The sequence below is a fragment of the Pleuronectes platessa genome, chromosome 14, assembly GCF_947347685.1.
Source record: "Pleuronectes platessa chromosome 14, fPlePla1.1, whole genome shotgun sequence".
In the NCBI taxonomy this organism is placed as follows: Eukaryota; Metazoa; Chordata; class Actinopteri; order Pleuronectiformes; family Pleuronectidae; genus Pleuronectes; species Pleuronectes platessa.
Window position 1 is genome coordinate 23900455 of NC_070639.1, and position 13426 is coordinate 23913880.

Sequence of the window (13426 nt, forward strand, 5' to 3'; positions counted from 1 at the left end):
AGGAGGAGAAAACTCAGATGTTTGCCCAACCTATTCAAATTTATTTTCCTTCTATCATCCACTCTCCATTTCTCTCATCTCCTCTCTCAATCCTCCATCCCTGCCCGTCTATGCCTCCTCTCTCTCTCTCTCTCTTTTTTCCTTCTGGTGCTTCTCCCTCGTTCTCTTCTCCCTCTTGATCTCATTCAAGCTTAATCTTCCCTTCCTCCTCTGTCTCTCTCTCTCTCTGTCTCTCCCTCTAGTGTTTGTGTTTATATCTGCATGTCTGAGTGGATACCGGTCACAGCCCCACCAGAGAAGACGAGAAGCTTTGAGCCGTTACATAACAAGCGTCCTCTTGACCTGGAAGTGTGTCATTGGGCCCCTGGTGGCCCCGGCCTAAAGACCCCTCCAGGCCTCCCTTGATAGCACTAACGCTCGGATGGAGGGATGGAAGCGGAGAGAAGGAGGGTGGGGATGACAGGATAAAACGATAGAGGGGAACGGAGGAGATGGAAAAGGGCGAGAGAGGCAGGGAGACAAGAGAGGAAACGGTAATCAAGAAGGAAAGGTGCATAAAAGAAAGGAGGCGGAGGAGGAGGAGGGTGAAGAGGGGAAGATGAGCAGCAGAGACGGAGTGAGAGAAAAGGCGGAGGCAGATTTAGAGGTTAAACAGGTGAAGCTGAAACCTCGTCTAGACGTGAAGGAGAGGTGGACGTCCTGTCCCGTCCGTCTGGGTGCGTTCGCTTCGTCCTCTGGTGTCACAGCGGTTTAATTTACGTGCAGCGTGTTGCAGGAGGTGCAGTTTGTCACCGGACGGGTGGAGACAGTCCAACGCTTTGACACCGGCTGCTGCTTCACGAGGCAAAAACTAGGCCCCTGCAAAACATGCAGTGTTTTATTAGGACCTGACGGCAGCTCCACATGTTGGTGCCCGAGTCCCCCCCCAGCCCCCCCATCCCCCCCGCCCCCGCTCGCTCACGGTTCACACATGCGTGCTCCTCCTCTGGTGAACATATCTGCTGAGTCCAGTTCACGTGTGAAAGCAGCTTGATTTCAGACATTTAAATCTGCACCTCACATCTAATCTTTATCAGTGGCATTGTTGTGTGTGCATGTGTGTGTCTTTGTGTGTGCGTATGGGTGTGTGTGCAATCAGACAAGAGTCTCTTCATTATACATTATGAGGGTAGAAGAGCAGAGCCTAGTTAGAGCCTGTTAATGGTGTGTGATTTTGTGTGTGTGTGTGTGTCTGTGTGTGTGTGTGTGTGTGTGTCTGTGTGCGCCTGCGGTGCGAAGGGGCTTTGATTGAAAGGTCCCCATCAGTCCTTCTCTCCTTCACAATCATCAGCTCAGCACGAGGCCGAAGCTTCGCTGACACTCGACACTCACAAGAATCCAGGATCCTGTGAGGAACCAGGTTCCAGCTGAAACCAGAGGACGTGTGTGAACATGCATCTGATCTGACACCGGAGTTCAACCTGCAGCTCAGCCCTTCACTCCTTCACTCCTTCACTCATCACAGATAACACACGTCACAGGGATGTTTGTGAGATTTACCCAGATTTATATTTGAGGGAACGTTACACAAATCTTTGTCGTACTTTGTATTTGTGTTAATTCAAGGCTGAGGCTTTGTGAGAGGTCGCACGAGGCCGGCGTGATGCAGATTATTGTCGTGGTTTCTTATCGCTGTGAAATGATCGTTGATGTTTTATAAAGATCAGACGTGAGGTGACGTGTCGGCTGCACGGAGCTGAAGCTTCACTGTGCAGGAAGCAACAAGCTGCAGCACAGGAATCAGGGTTCACACCTTTCATGAGACGACAACAGACTGTGGGCCTGCACGGCAATATCTGCACAGTGCACACACACACACAAAACACACACACACACACACACCAGACACACTTTCTCGACCTACAGACTCGTACACAGACACTTCTGGTCGCAGATTTCAATTAATCATCGTGGTTTCCTGGTTATTAGATCTTTATCTTGTTTGTTCCGTAAATCAGGCTGAAGAAACACACACACACACACACACAAACACACACACACGAACATTACACACACACACACAAACACAAACAAGACGAGGACTCACACAGAGAAGGAAACAAAAGTTGTGTCGTGATTTGAAAAGGCTTCGTTTCTCCTGTGAGTTTTTAGATCCTGAGAAATATTAAGAATCAGAATCAAAGTTTAGTGTAAATGTGATCAGACTTGTGGACACTCCACGTGGAGATGTAAGGATCTTTATTCCCTTCATGTAAAGGGATCATGTCCTGCAGCCCGACGTCTTATGTGGAAACACGGTCGAGCCACGATCACAAGTCTGAACCCGAACTGCGTCAACAGCTGCTGCAAGGATCTGGATCCTGAAAGGCTGAGTTCCACAGAGCTTTCAAACAAAATGATTAAAGAATTAAACTGAAGTGTAAATGGCAGCCATCTGTGTGAGTGTGTGTGTGTGTGTGTGACTGTGTGTGTGTGTGTGTGTGTGTTGTGGGCCTCTGGGTGGACTGTTACACACAGTGGACCCGTCCTTCTCTGTGGATTAGCGGCTGTAAGACTGCGGATGCAGACGGCGGCTCAGTAATCTATTGTGGTAATCTACTGCCAATGTGCTGGGGGATCATTAGCCAGATCATGGGATCGGATTGGGACTGGATTTATGCAACTGCCAGGTGTTGGTCTGAGTGTGTTTATCTGTGTGCATGTGTATGTGTGTGTGTGTGTGTGTGTGTGTGTGTGGGGGTGTGTGTGTGTGTGTGTGTGTGTGTGTGTGTGTGTGAGCATTACGTAGAAGGTTTCCAAGTTGTGTAAACAAGTTGGTCAATGGATGGAAACACAGAGTCCACAGGTCGATGACTGAGCCTTTGTGTGTTCGACTTTTTGTCACAGTTGTGAATAGATTTTTTACATTGATGCTTCATTGAGTGTAAAGTTTGTTTAGTTGTGTCCAGTGTGTCACAGACTGTTGAAGTGTTCTGCAGCACAGACAGAATCAGGACTCCTGAGTGATCTCCAGGGTTTATCTACTACTTCTGTCTCAAACCAGTTCACCAGTGACTTTCTTCTTCCCCTCCGTGTTTCAAGTGTTTTCCAGAAGCTTTTCTCTTGAGTCGACCTCCATCAGTCTTTTCAGAAGCCGCCCACACTCCGGCAGCTTCAGTCTGGTCACAGAACCTTTTCCTCTGAGGCTTATTGAACTGAAGCTGAAGAACCTGAAGGTTCCGGACCTGGCAGGTTTTAAAGTTTGTTGGAGCATCAATCTGAATTTAACTCTGTTGACCGAACGTATCAAAGACACTTGATCATACAACAGTTTTAAAATAAGAACTTCCTAAAATGACAGAAACCATCTTAAAGAATCAGATCATTGACGTGAACTTTGATTTTCTAGTTTTGGTCCCAGTCCCCTCCACTAACATGGAGGAGGTTCATGAGCTCTACAGCTATTTACGAGCTGTACTGCAGTCAGCCACCAGAGGGCGACCCTCATGTTTTGGCTTCACTCTGCGGGAGCCGTCATTTCGTCCATCTTTACTCACAGTCTGTTTCTTTCATTCTCCTGCTTGTGTTTCTGATTCATGAATGAACGAAGCTCCCATCGAGGCGTCACATGCTGGGAGCTGTGGGGATATTGGAAATCGATACGTGTTTGTTTAGTGAACGAATGAGGTGACTCCCTGTGCAGCGCTGAAAGGAAAACCAGGGTCACGTAACAGGGATGATATAAACTCACGTGTTCATAACTCTCTTATGGAAGCAGTGACACAGCGCCACCATGAGGTCAAACCTGAGCCTCCAGCACACGGAGTGTTAAAACCAAATCTAACTTTGTTTCTGCTGCGACCTTTGACTAGAACATAATCAAAAATGTTTTTTAAATTATTATGTCACACTACAACACTGTGAGAAAAACATTCTGATTATAACCAGAAATGTATAAAGGTGAGATTTATAAATGATAGTAAAGCAATAAGATAAGAACTTCATCCTATATAACCTATAACCTCCAGTTTTATAATGAATGCATATTCTTTTTATATCATCAAATAACTAATTAAAACCAAACTTCCACACAAACATCACTGAAATGACAGAAACCATCTTTAAAAGGCCAAGATTCTTATTGTTTCTTACATTCTTACATGTCCCATCTGCTAACATGGAGGAGGCGGGATTTATGACGTATTTGTTTGCTTGCCAAGAATTAATTTTGTGTCTCATCACATGGTTTATATGAAGCTAGCAGCAGCCGCCAGTTAGCTTAGCTTAGCATTAGGACTCGTGGATCGACCTGTCCCTCGTTCTCCTGCAGGCGTCCGTCTGTGAGCTTCTCGTATCGAAGGCGTCCAGACCACAGACGTGAGGAAGTGGACACGTCTGTGGTTCCAGCTGTTTCTAGTATCGTCTGTGCATCACAGGGTCAAATGATGAAGCCCCTTGGATGTGGTGGTGCATGTAAAGCACGTTTCTGCTGTTTGAGTGAAGGAGCAGCTGCGGTGACCACTTCACCCTCCGTCCATTCACCACAGCCACGCATTGTTCTGCGCGGCGCTCCGCTCTCCCCCCGCGCCGCCACTTGTTGCATCTCGTCTTTTCATCTCCCGTCGGCTCTTTCATTCGTTTCGCTCCTTTGCACTTTTATTTTGACGGTCAGGTTTTTGTCCACTCGTCCCCACTTAAGGACGTCCTTTCATTTTTCAAACCCACTCTCTTAATTTGCCCGTCTGACCTTTCCTGTGTCTCTTCTGTTTCCCCTGCAGCTTCTGGTCCCATTTCACCATCTCTCCATCTGCACTGGGATCTCTCGCTCTCTCTCTCTCTCTCTGTCTCTCTCTCTCTCTCTCTCTCTCTCTCTCTCTGGCAGCGACTCAGTGATGGACAGAATGATCAAATCTGCAGCTAGAGAGCGTAGAATGATCAAATCTGCAGCTAGAGAGCGTAGAAGTAAAACAAACTGGAGAGGGGAGGGGGGGGGGCTGGATTATCCCTGATAGATGCCCTGTGAGCGCTGCATTAACAGCTTTAGGAGAATGTGTGTGTAGTTTCCTGGACGGCATTGTGTGTCCTCCACTGGGGCTGTGACGACAACAACATCCCAAATTTCCAGGCCGCCTCACGGCATCAGTGGCTCAGCCAGGGACACACGCGTGACCCCCCCCCCCCCCCCCCCCCGCCTGCGTCCACCTAAATACGGGCTGACCTGCTTTCTCTAAGCTCGTCTGACCGGCGCCTCCTCGCTGACCAACTTAGTAAAACACACATTTTGTGGGACAGTTGAGTGAATAAAGAGAAACAAGCAAATGGCCCTTGTCTGCGCCGGTGCCCCCCCCTCACTGTGTGTGTCTGTGCACTCGAAGGCGCTGGAATAGGAAATCAATACGTGTTTGTGTAGCGAACGGGACGAGGCAACGATTTCCAGCTCTCCCTCTGCTCCTCGTTCTCCTCCTGATCATCGGCCTGCTCTTTGTCTCCTGATTGGTTTTCCTCTCCGACAATTTGTCCCAAAGAAAATGAAAAGAAGAGTTTTTTATGGATTGAGAATAAAACGTATTTTCTTCTTCTTGAAAAAAGACCTCGAGCATAAAGTTTTCTGAGGCGTTTGTTCGAAACTCTTTACTTTACTAAAAAATAAGACTATGATGTGAAAAATACTCCATCACAGGTAAAAAGTATGTAACTGTACTTCTTTAAAGCTGCTTTCACACATTTTACTGAAGTTATATATATATATATGTTTATATATGTTTATCTATATGAAGCTGTTTGACAGTGAAGGTTGAAGAAGGCAGATAAGTTACGTTGACCTGTCGATGGGGCCATTGTTGTTCTTGCTGGCGTTTTCAAATGACTTGATATTGAATCTGTGATTTTAAAGCTTTGGTGTCTTTCTCACCTCGAGCCGGTAGTTTACAGAATCGAACCTGTGGCTCCAGACCCACCGAGCGTCACAGGTCGTCCCTGCTGATGAAACCTGACCTGCAGCCTCAGGAAGCAGAGCCGAGGTCTGGAGGGCCTCAAATCCACCCTCCATGTTTACTGGAGCCTGTGACAACTATTAGCTGCCTCACAATCAGCCAATTGGTTCTGGCCCTGTGTGTGTGTGTGTGTGTCTGTGTGTGTGTCTGTGTGTGTGTACCAGTGGTAATACTGTTCCCTCTGTTTCCCCTGAGTTTAGAAAGCACCTGCATTCAGGTGCTGGGGAAGTGCGACATGGAGATTTAATTACATTTCATTGAGGCGCTGAGCAGTGTGTGTGTGTGTGTGTTTGTGTGTGTGTGTGTGTGTGTGTTGTCAGCGTGCAGGAGCCCAGGGTGTCACATGGAGCCTCTGACAGGAGCCGGCCTTGTTAATTCATTTGCTGGACAATAGATCAGCTGTGAGCGACAGCAGCTTTCCTCACAGATCCCCTGGAGGCTGCAGGCGGCTCCTTACTCCATGAGTCACTGTTTACATCCAACCTGCACGTAAACAGCACATTAACAATAGATGAGCTGTTCTCAGGATGGAACCACAGTGTGGACCGGGTCCACTGGGTTCAGGTCGCTGCTCCGGGTCCACGATGGGGGACGATGGTGTCGTCAGTGTTCTGCTCTCTGTGTGAAACACGTTGTTCTAATTCAAACTTAAACCATCATGTCACAGTCAAACTCGCTGAGGTCACAGATCAGAGTGTGGATCCTGACCGAGCCGGTTGGGTTCTGATGGGTTCTCCTGGGTTCTGATGGGTTCTGATGGGTTCTGATGGGCTCTGATGGGTTCTCCCGGGTTCTGAGTGGTTTTGATGGGTTCTCCCGGGTTCTGAGTGGTTTTGATGGGTTCTGATGGGTTCTGATGGGTTTTGGTGGTTTCTGATGGGCTCTGATGGGTTCTCCCGGGTTCTGGGTGGTTTTGATGGGTTCTGATGGGTTCTGATGGGTTCTCCTGGGTTCTGAAGTCTTATATATGCATGTTCACTCCCTGTGATCAGTGTTTCCTGCCTCTGACTCTGCAGCTTCATCAACGTTAGCCTAGTTTTCCTCAGTGCTGATGAAGACCCTGATAGCAGCTCTTCAGCGCTCGGTAATGAGCCGCGCTGGTCGGAGCTGGAACCATAATGACACGTTGGCGCTGAGGGCAGAGAGCTGAGCTCTGTCCAGCAGCTGGGGATTCACATTTTCTTTACTTTTGACCAAAACTCATTATGTCACAGTCATATTGACACGTTAAGCCAAATTATCTTGGATACAGACGCAACCATTTTGCACTGGTGACGTCATTTGGAGCCCGAGTCTCTGCAGTCGACCAATCACGAGTCAGTCTCAACTGTCCATCTGTTTCACCTCGTTTTCATATCATCACATAACCAATAAAAACCGAACTTCACTTTTATACATGGTCACATTACACTGTGACCAGAGACTTTGTTGTTGCACTTTATTCTGTTTCAAGTGTTTTGTGACAAATTCACCTTTTCTTTTTTGCCAGGAAATGAATCAATAAACCACCAATTTTATTATTTATGTGTGAAATCGCCTCCTTCCTCAGTCTGTTCTCCACATTAAACCGATATCAAACGCTTGAAGTTCACACTTTTCTTCACAGGTTTAAGTGAAATAAAAGTTTTTGGGATAAGTATTAAATTAACAGTAAACCTTCCCACGGCCTCTGTCCCTGTTTATGAAACCACTTGAATCAACCTGCTCGTCCAAATAAGGAAGTGATGAGCGGAAATACTTTCAGAGAGTAAAAGTGATTCTGTCCAGATTCAGAGGAGAAACAACCAAACCAGATTATTACACATTATTATAAGTTTCTAACGTCGGAACCCAGAATGAGAAGAATGTGACATTAAAACATTTTCATAGTTTACAGAATAAATCATAAGTTGTATAAAAACCCAGTGGAAAACTTAAACTGTGGAAGCTCCAGACTGAGGAGTGTTGTTATTGTAAGAAGCTTATTTATATATAAATATTGTGTCTGTGTTGAAGTTTCCATGTTGTGAATCTTATCAAATATCAAACTTCACATGTAGAATCACTTGTCCTGGTGTTGACCTCTCGTCCGTCCCTCTGTCTTTTCCCAGGATCCCTCGGTGCAGAAAGTGGGCGGCGGCCGGAAGAAGACGGTGTCCTTCAGCAGCATGCCCTCTGAGAAGAAGGTGGATTAGAACAGAGGTCAGAACAGAACTACACTATGCATTTGAACGTGGATACTAACGGTTGTTGCTCGGTCCCAGGTGAGCAGCGCGGCCGACTGCCTGGCCTTCATGCAGGGCGGCTGTGAGCTGAAGAAGATCCGGCCCAACTCCCGGCTCTACTGCCGGTTCTACACCCTGGACCCGGACCTGAGCTGCCTGCGCTGGGAGCCGTCCAAGAAGGACGGGGAGCGGGCCCGGCTGGACGTGAGCAGCGTCCGGGAGGTCCGCACCGGGAAGAGCACCGAGACCTTCCTCCACAACGGGCCCCTGTGTGAGCAGCTGGCCGAGGAGGCAGCCTTCTCCATCATACATGGAGACGACTACCAGGTGAGGGAGGAGGAGGAGGAGGAGGAGGAGGAGGAGGAGATGCTCCTTCCTGATAACCTCCCCCCCCGCAGTGATGGTAATGATCTGCTCCTCCTCCACAGTCTCTGGACCTGGTTGCACTGTCTGCTGATGTGGCCAACATCTGGGTGACGGGCCTGCGCTACCTGCTGGCCCACCCGTCTGTGATCGGCGGGGCCGGGGGAGGTGGTGGAGGAGGCCTGGGGGAAGGAGGCGTGGTGGCGGTGGATGGAAGCCTGGGCAGCAAGATGAGGAGCGAGTGGCTGGCGGCGGAGTTCGGCCAGGTGGACGAGGACGGCTACGGCATCGTGTCGGAGGACGTCGCGGTCGCCACCATCTGCAAACTGTGTCCCGGCATCAGGGAGGCGAAGGTGAGCAAATCACTCCTCAGGGTTTCGCTTCATGCAGATGTTGATGTGCAAAACGATGCAGCTGTGGCTGAAGACTGAACTGATGCAGAGTTTCACAAATCCATTTATGTAAAATGTTGTTGTTTTTTACTCTCAAGCTGCTAAAATCAATATTTTAGCAGCATCAACAATGGATCACATGACCATTTGGATGTGAGAGTTTTTGCTCGTTGTGACGAATCCACAGAAAATAACACAATTCTGCAGTTTTACAGCTTTATTGGGATTTCCAGCTCATTCTTCAGGTTTTTACAGCTTCTGAATTGTTCTCTGTCCGACAGCAGTGTTCATTTCTGTCAGTTTTTACCTCTGAGCAGGTTATGTGTTTGTTATTGAGCAGGATTAACACAAATACTTGGCGGAAGGAAGTGGTTTGGCTCAGGGAGATCCTCCATTTTTAGATAACTTTCTATTTCCCTTGATTCTCAGAGAAGCATTTGTGAACTGGAGGAACAGCAAAGTAAGAATATAAATAAAACCAGCATCTTGTTTTCCTAGCTGTGAAACGTACCCTGGCCTCAGCTGTAAGACCTGTTTTGATTTGAGGTGACTGCAGGTATCAGCTCTACTCGGTGACTTTCTACTTCTCCTCTTCCTCGATGTCACAAAGAGTTAAAAGAGACGATCAGACAAGAGAACGTGACATTTAGACCAATTTCACCAACATGGGGCCGGATCCTAAACGGGGGCCGTCTATCAGAAGCTGTCCCTGCTGAGAAGCAGATAAAAGAACAGAGAGAAGAGGAGGGAGTGGAGTGAGAGAAGAAGGAGAGAGAGAGAGAGAGAGAGAGAGAGAGAGGGATGAGAGAGGGAAGAAGTTATTACACTGTGTTGTTTAATGTGGGTCACTTCAATATCCTCATGGAAGCAAGATAACTGAAGTTTAATCATCCGGTCCTCCCTCTCCTCCTCCCTCTCCTCCTCCCTCTCCTCTTCCCTCTCCCTCTCCCTCTCCCTCTCCCTCTCCCTCTCCTCTTCCCTCTCCCTCTCCCTCTCCTCCTCCCTCTCCTCTTCCCTCTCCCTCTCCTCCTCCCTCTCCTCCTCCCTCTCCTCCTCCCTCTCCTCTTCCCTCTCCCTCTCCCTCTCCCTCTCCCTCTCCTCTTCCCTCTCCCTCTCCCTCTCCTCCTCCCTCTCCTCTTCCCTCTCCCTCTCCTCCTCCCTCTCCTCTTCCCTCTCCCCCTCCCTCTCCCTCTCCCTCTCCTCTCCCTCTCCTCCTCCCTCTCCCTCCCCCTCTCCCTCTCCTCCTCCCTCTCCCTCTCCCTCTCCCTCTCCTCTTCCCTCTCCTCCTCCCTCTCCTCTTCCCTCTCCCTCTCCTCTCCCTCTCCTCCTCCCTCTCCTCCTCCCTCTCCCTCTCCTCCTCCCTCTCCCTCTCCCTCTCCTCCTCCCTCTCCTCTTCCCTCTCCCTCTCCTCTCCCTCTCCTCCTCCCTCTCCTCCTCCCTCTCCCTCTCCTCCTCCCTCTCCCTCCCCCTCTCCCTCTCCCTCTCATCTTCCCTCTCCTCCTCCCTCTCTGTCTCTCTCCCTCTCCCTCTCCCTCTCCCTCTCCTCTCCCTCTCCCTCTCCCTCTCCCTCTCCCTCTCCCTCTTCCTCTCTTCCTCCCTCTCCTCCTCCCTCTCCCTCTCCCTCTCCTCCTCCCTCTCCTCTTCCCTCTCCCTCTCCTCTCCCTCTCCTCCTCCCTCTCCTCCTCCCTCTCCTCCTCCCTCTCCCTCTCCTCCTCCCTCTCCCTCTCCCTCCCCCTCTCCCTCTCCCTCTCATCTTCCCTCTCCTCCTCCCTCTCTGTCTCTCTCCCTCTCCCTCTCCCTCTCCTCTCCCTCTCCCTCTCCCTCTCCCTCTTCCTCTCTTCCTCCCTCTCCTCCTCCCTCTCTGTCCCTCCCCCTCTCCCTCTCCCTCTCCCTCTCCTCTTCCCTCTCCTCCTCCCTCTCCCTCTCCCTCTCCCTCTCCTCTCCCTCTCCCTCTCCCTCCCCCTCTCCCTCTCCCTCTCCCTCTCCCTCTCCCTCTCCTCTTCCCTCTCCTCCTCCCTCTCTGTCTCTCTCCCTCTCCCTCTCCCTCTCCTCTTCCCTCTCCTCCTCCCTCTCTGTCTCTCTCCCTCTCCCTCTCCCTTTCCTCTCCCTCCCCCTCTCCCTCTCCTCCTCCTCCTCCCTCTCCTCTCCCTCTCCCTGTCCCTCTCTGTCTCTCTCCCTCTCCCTCTCCCTCTCCCTCTCACTCTCTCTCCCTCTCCTCCTCCTCCTCCCTCTCCCTCTCCCTCTCCCTCTCCCTCTCCCTCTCCCTCTCCCTCTCCTCCTCCCTCTCCCTCTCTCTCTCCTCCTCCCTCTCCCTCTCCCTCTCTCTCTCCCTCTTCCTCTCTCTCTCTCCCTCTCCTCCTCCTCTCTCAGGTGCGTCTGCGTTTCAAGGAGATCCAGCGCAGCAAAGAGAAGCTGACCTCCCATGTGACCCGGGAGGAGTTCGAGGAGGCCTTCTGCGAGCTCTGCACCCGGCCCGACGTCTACTTCCTCCTGGTGCAGCTGTCCAAGGACCGCGAGTGTCTGGACCCCCAGGACCTGCGTCTCTTCCTGGAGACGGAGCAGGGTCTGTCCCTGGCCACGGCCGAGGGCTGCTGGGAGCTGCTGAGGCGCCACGAGCCCTCGGCTCAGGGCCGCGAGCGGGGGCTGATGGGTCTGGACGGGTTCGCTCGCTACCTGCAGTCGCCCGAGTGTCAGCTGCTGGACCCGGAGCACCTGGGGGTGTGTCAGGACATGAACCTGCCGCTGTCCCACTACTACGTCAGGTGGGTCTTCAGCCCAATCACAGCCACCGTCCACTTCAGAATAAAAGCTCCACCCTCAGCACCATGGAGTGACACACGTCCTTCAAACTGCACTGACGAACACACAACTGGAAAACAGACAAGTTACATTCAAGTGCATGGAACGAGGATTCAAAAGAAAAAAATAACCACAAAACATATTGTTATTGTTACATAGATTCAGGGTGCGTTGAATTCACAAAGTAAAAGCACCCAAAAAACTATATTATAGGTAAAGGCCTGTATATTATTCATAATATTAAGTGCAAATAAAAATGATTTAATGTATATAATGTCGCTGTTACAATTGATTGAAGCAGAGCTATTCATATTTTATATTTTATCATTATTATTCTGTTAAAAATCTATTCAAGGATCAGGGAACGTGAGATGTTTAATTGTTCTGGGATGTTGAAATGTTTCTTTAATTTAATTTATACTATTTGTCACTAAATACCATTAGAACTATTAGATTTTAAAGGACAGGATGTTAATTGTGTTGTTTTGTGATGTGTGTGTCTGCTCAGCACCTCGTACCGCTCCTACCTGCTGGAGGACCAGGTCCACGGCAGAGCCGACCTCGGGGGTCTGATCAAGTCCCTGCAGTCCGGCTGTCGGTGCCTGGAGCTGGGAGTGACCGACGGCCCAGAGGGGGAGCCCCTGCTGGGGGTGGACTACGGGCCAGAAGTCCCCCGCCACCATCACCACCACCACCACCACCATCACCACCATGCTCCTGTGACCATCCGCTCTGCTCTGGAGGTGGTGAACAAGTACGCCTTCCTGACCTCCCAGTACCCGCTGCTGGTGTACCTGTGCCAGCGCTGCTCTCCGGCCCAGCAGCGGACGATGGCCCAGCACCTGAAGAAGGTGTTCGGCTCCCGGCTCTTCACGCCGGAGGCCCTGCCCGTGTGCCTGGGGGGGCGAGCCACCACCCTGCCCTCCCCCGAGCAGCTGAAGGGACGCATCCTGCTCGTGGGGAAGAAGCTGCCTCCGGAGCAGCAGGGCTCGGACGGAGAGGTCTCTGAGGAGGATGAGGAGATAGGAGGAGGAGGCCCGTTGGCAGGGCGGAGAATGACCATCCCCGGGGAGGAGGAACTGGGCGTGGTCCTGGTGGTGCCTCCGCCCTCTCAACCCCGGAAGCTGCGTCTCCACAAAGAGCTGTCAGACCTGGTGGTCATCGGTCGGAGCGGCAGCCGCAGCTTCTACGCCCAGAGGGGGAGTCACAAGCACGCTCAGCAGCAGTCCCCCCCCAGCAGCCCCTCCTCCCCCGGCACCCCCGCTGCCCCCCCGAGCCGCCTTACTGGACCCTGTGCTCCCTGGGGGAGGGAGAGGGCGGGCGGCTGACCAGCGAGAGCCCGGAGGACCTGGTCATGTTCACAAAGCGCACTTTGACCCGGGTGAGACCCAGCTCGGTGCGCCTGGACTCCAGCAACCCCAACCCCCAGGGGTACTGGAAGGGAGGGGTCCAGCTCGTGGCCTTGAACCAGCAGACCCCCGGCGCCATGCTGGACCTGCACCGAGGTCGCTTCCAGCAGAACGGGGGGTGTGGCTACGTGCTGCGCCCGGCGGTGATGAGGGACGAGGTGTCGTACTTCAGCGCCCACACTCAGGGGTGTGTCCCGGGGGTTCCCCCCCAGACGCTCCGCATCAAGGTGAACATCAGACTCAACTTCTGATTTAAAGTTTATTAGTAAAGGTTATTATTATTTAAA

General features: G+C 51.1%; 1 protein-coding gene across 1 annotated transcript in view; it reads left to right on the forward strand.

Annotated features, from left to right (window-relative positions):
* Positions 1-13426, forward strand: part of plcl1 (phospholipase C like 1) — a 62042-nt gene that overhangs the window by 33299 nt on the left and 15317 nt on the right. Inside the window, 6 exon segments of the mRNA XM_053440031.1 lie at positions 8063-8137; positions 8216-8503; positions 8605-8892; positions 11302-11693; positions 12239-12998; positions 13001-13366. Coding sequence (XP_053296006.1) covers positions 8063-8137; positions 8216-8503; positions 8605-8892; positions 11302-11693; positions 12239-12998; positions 13001-13366 — 2169 coding nt within the window.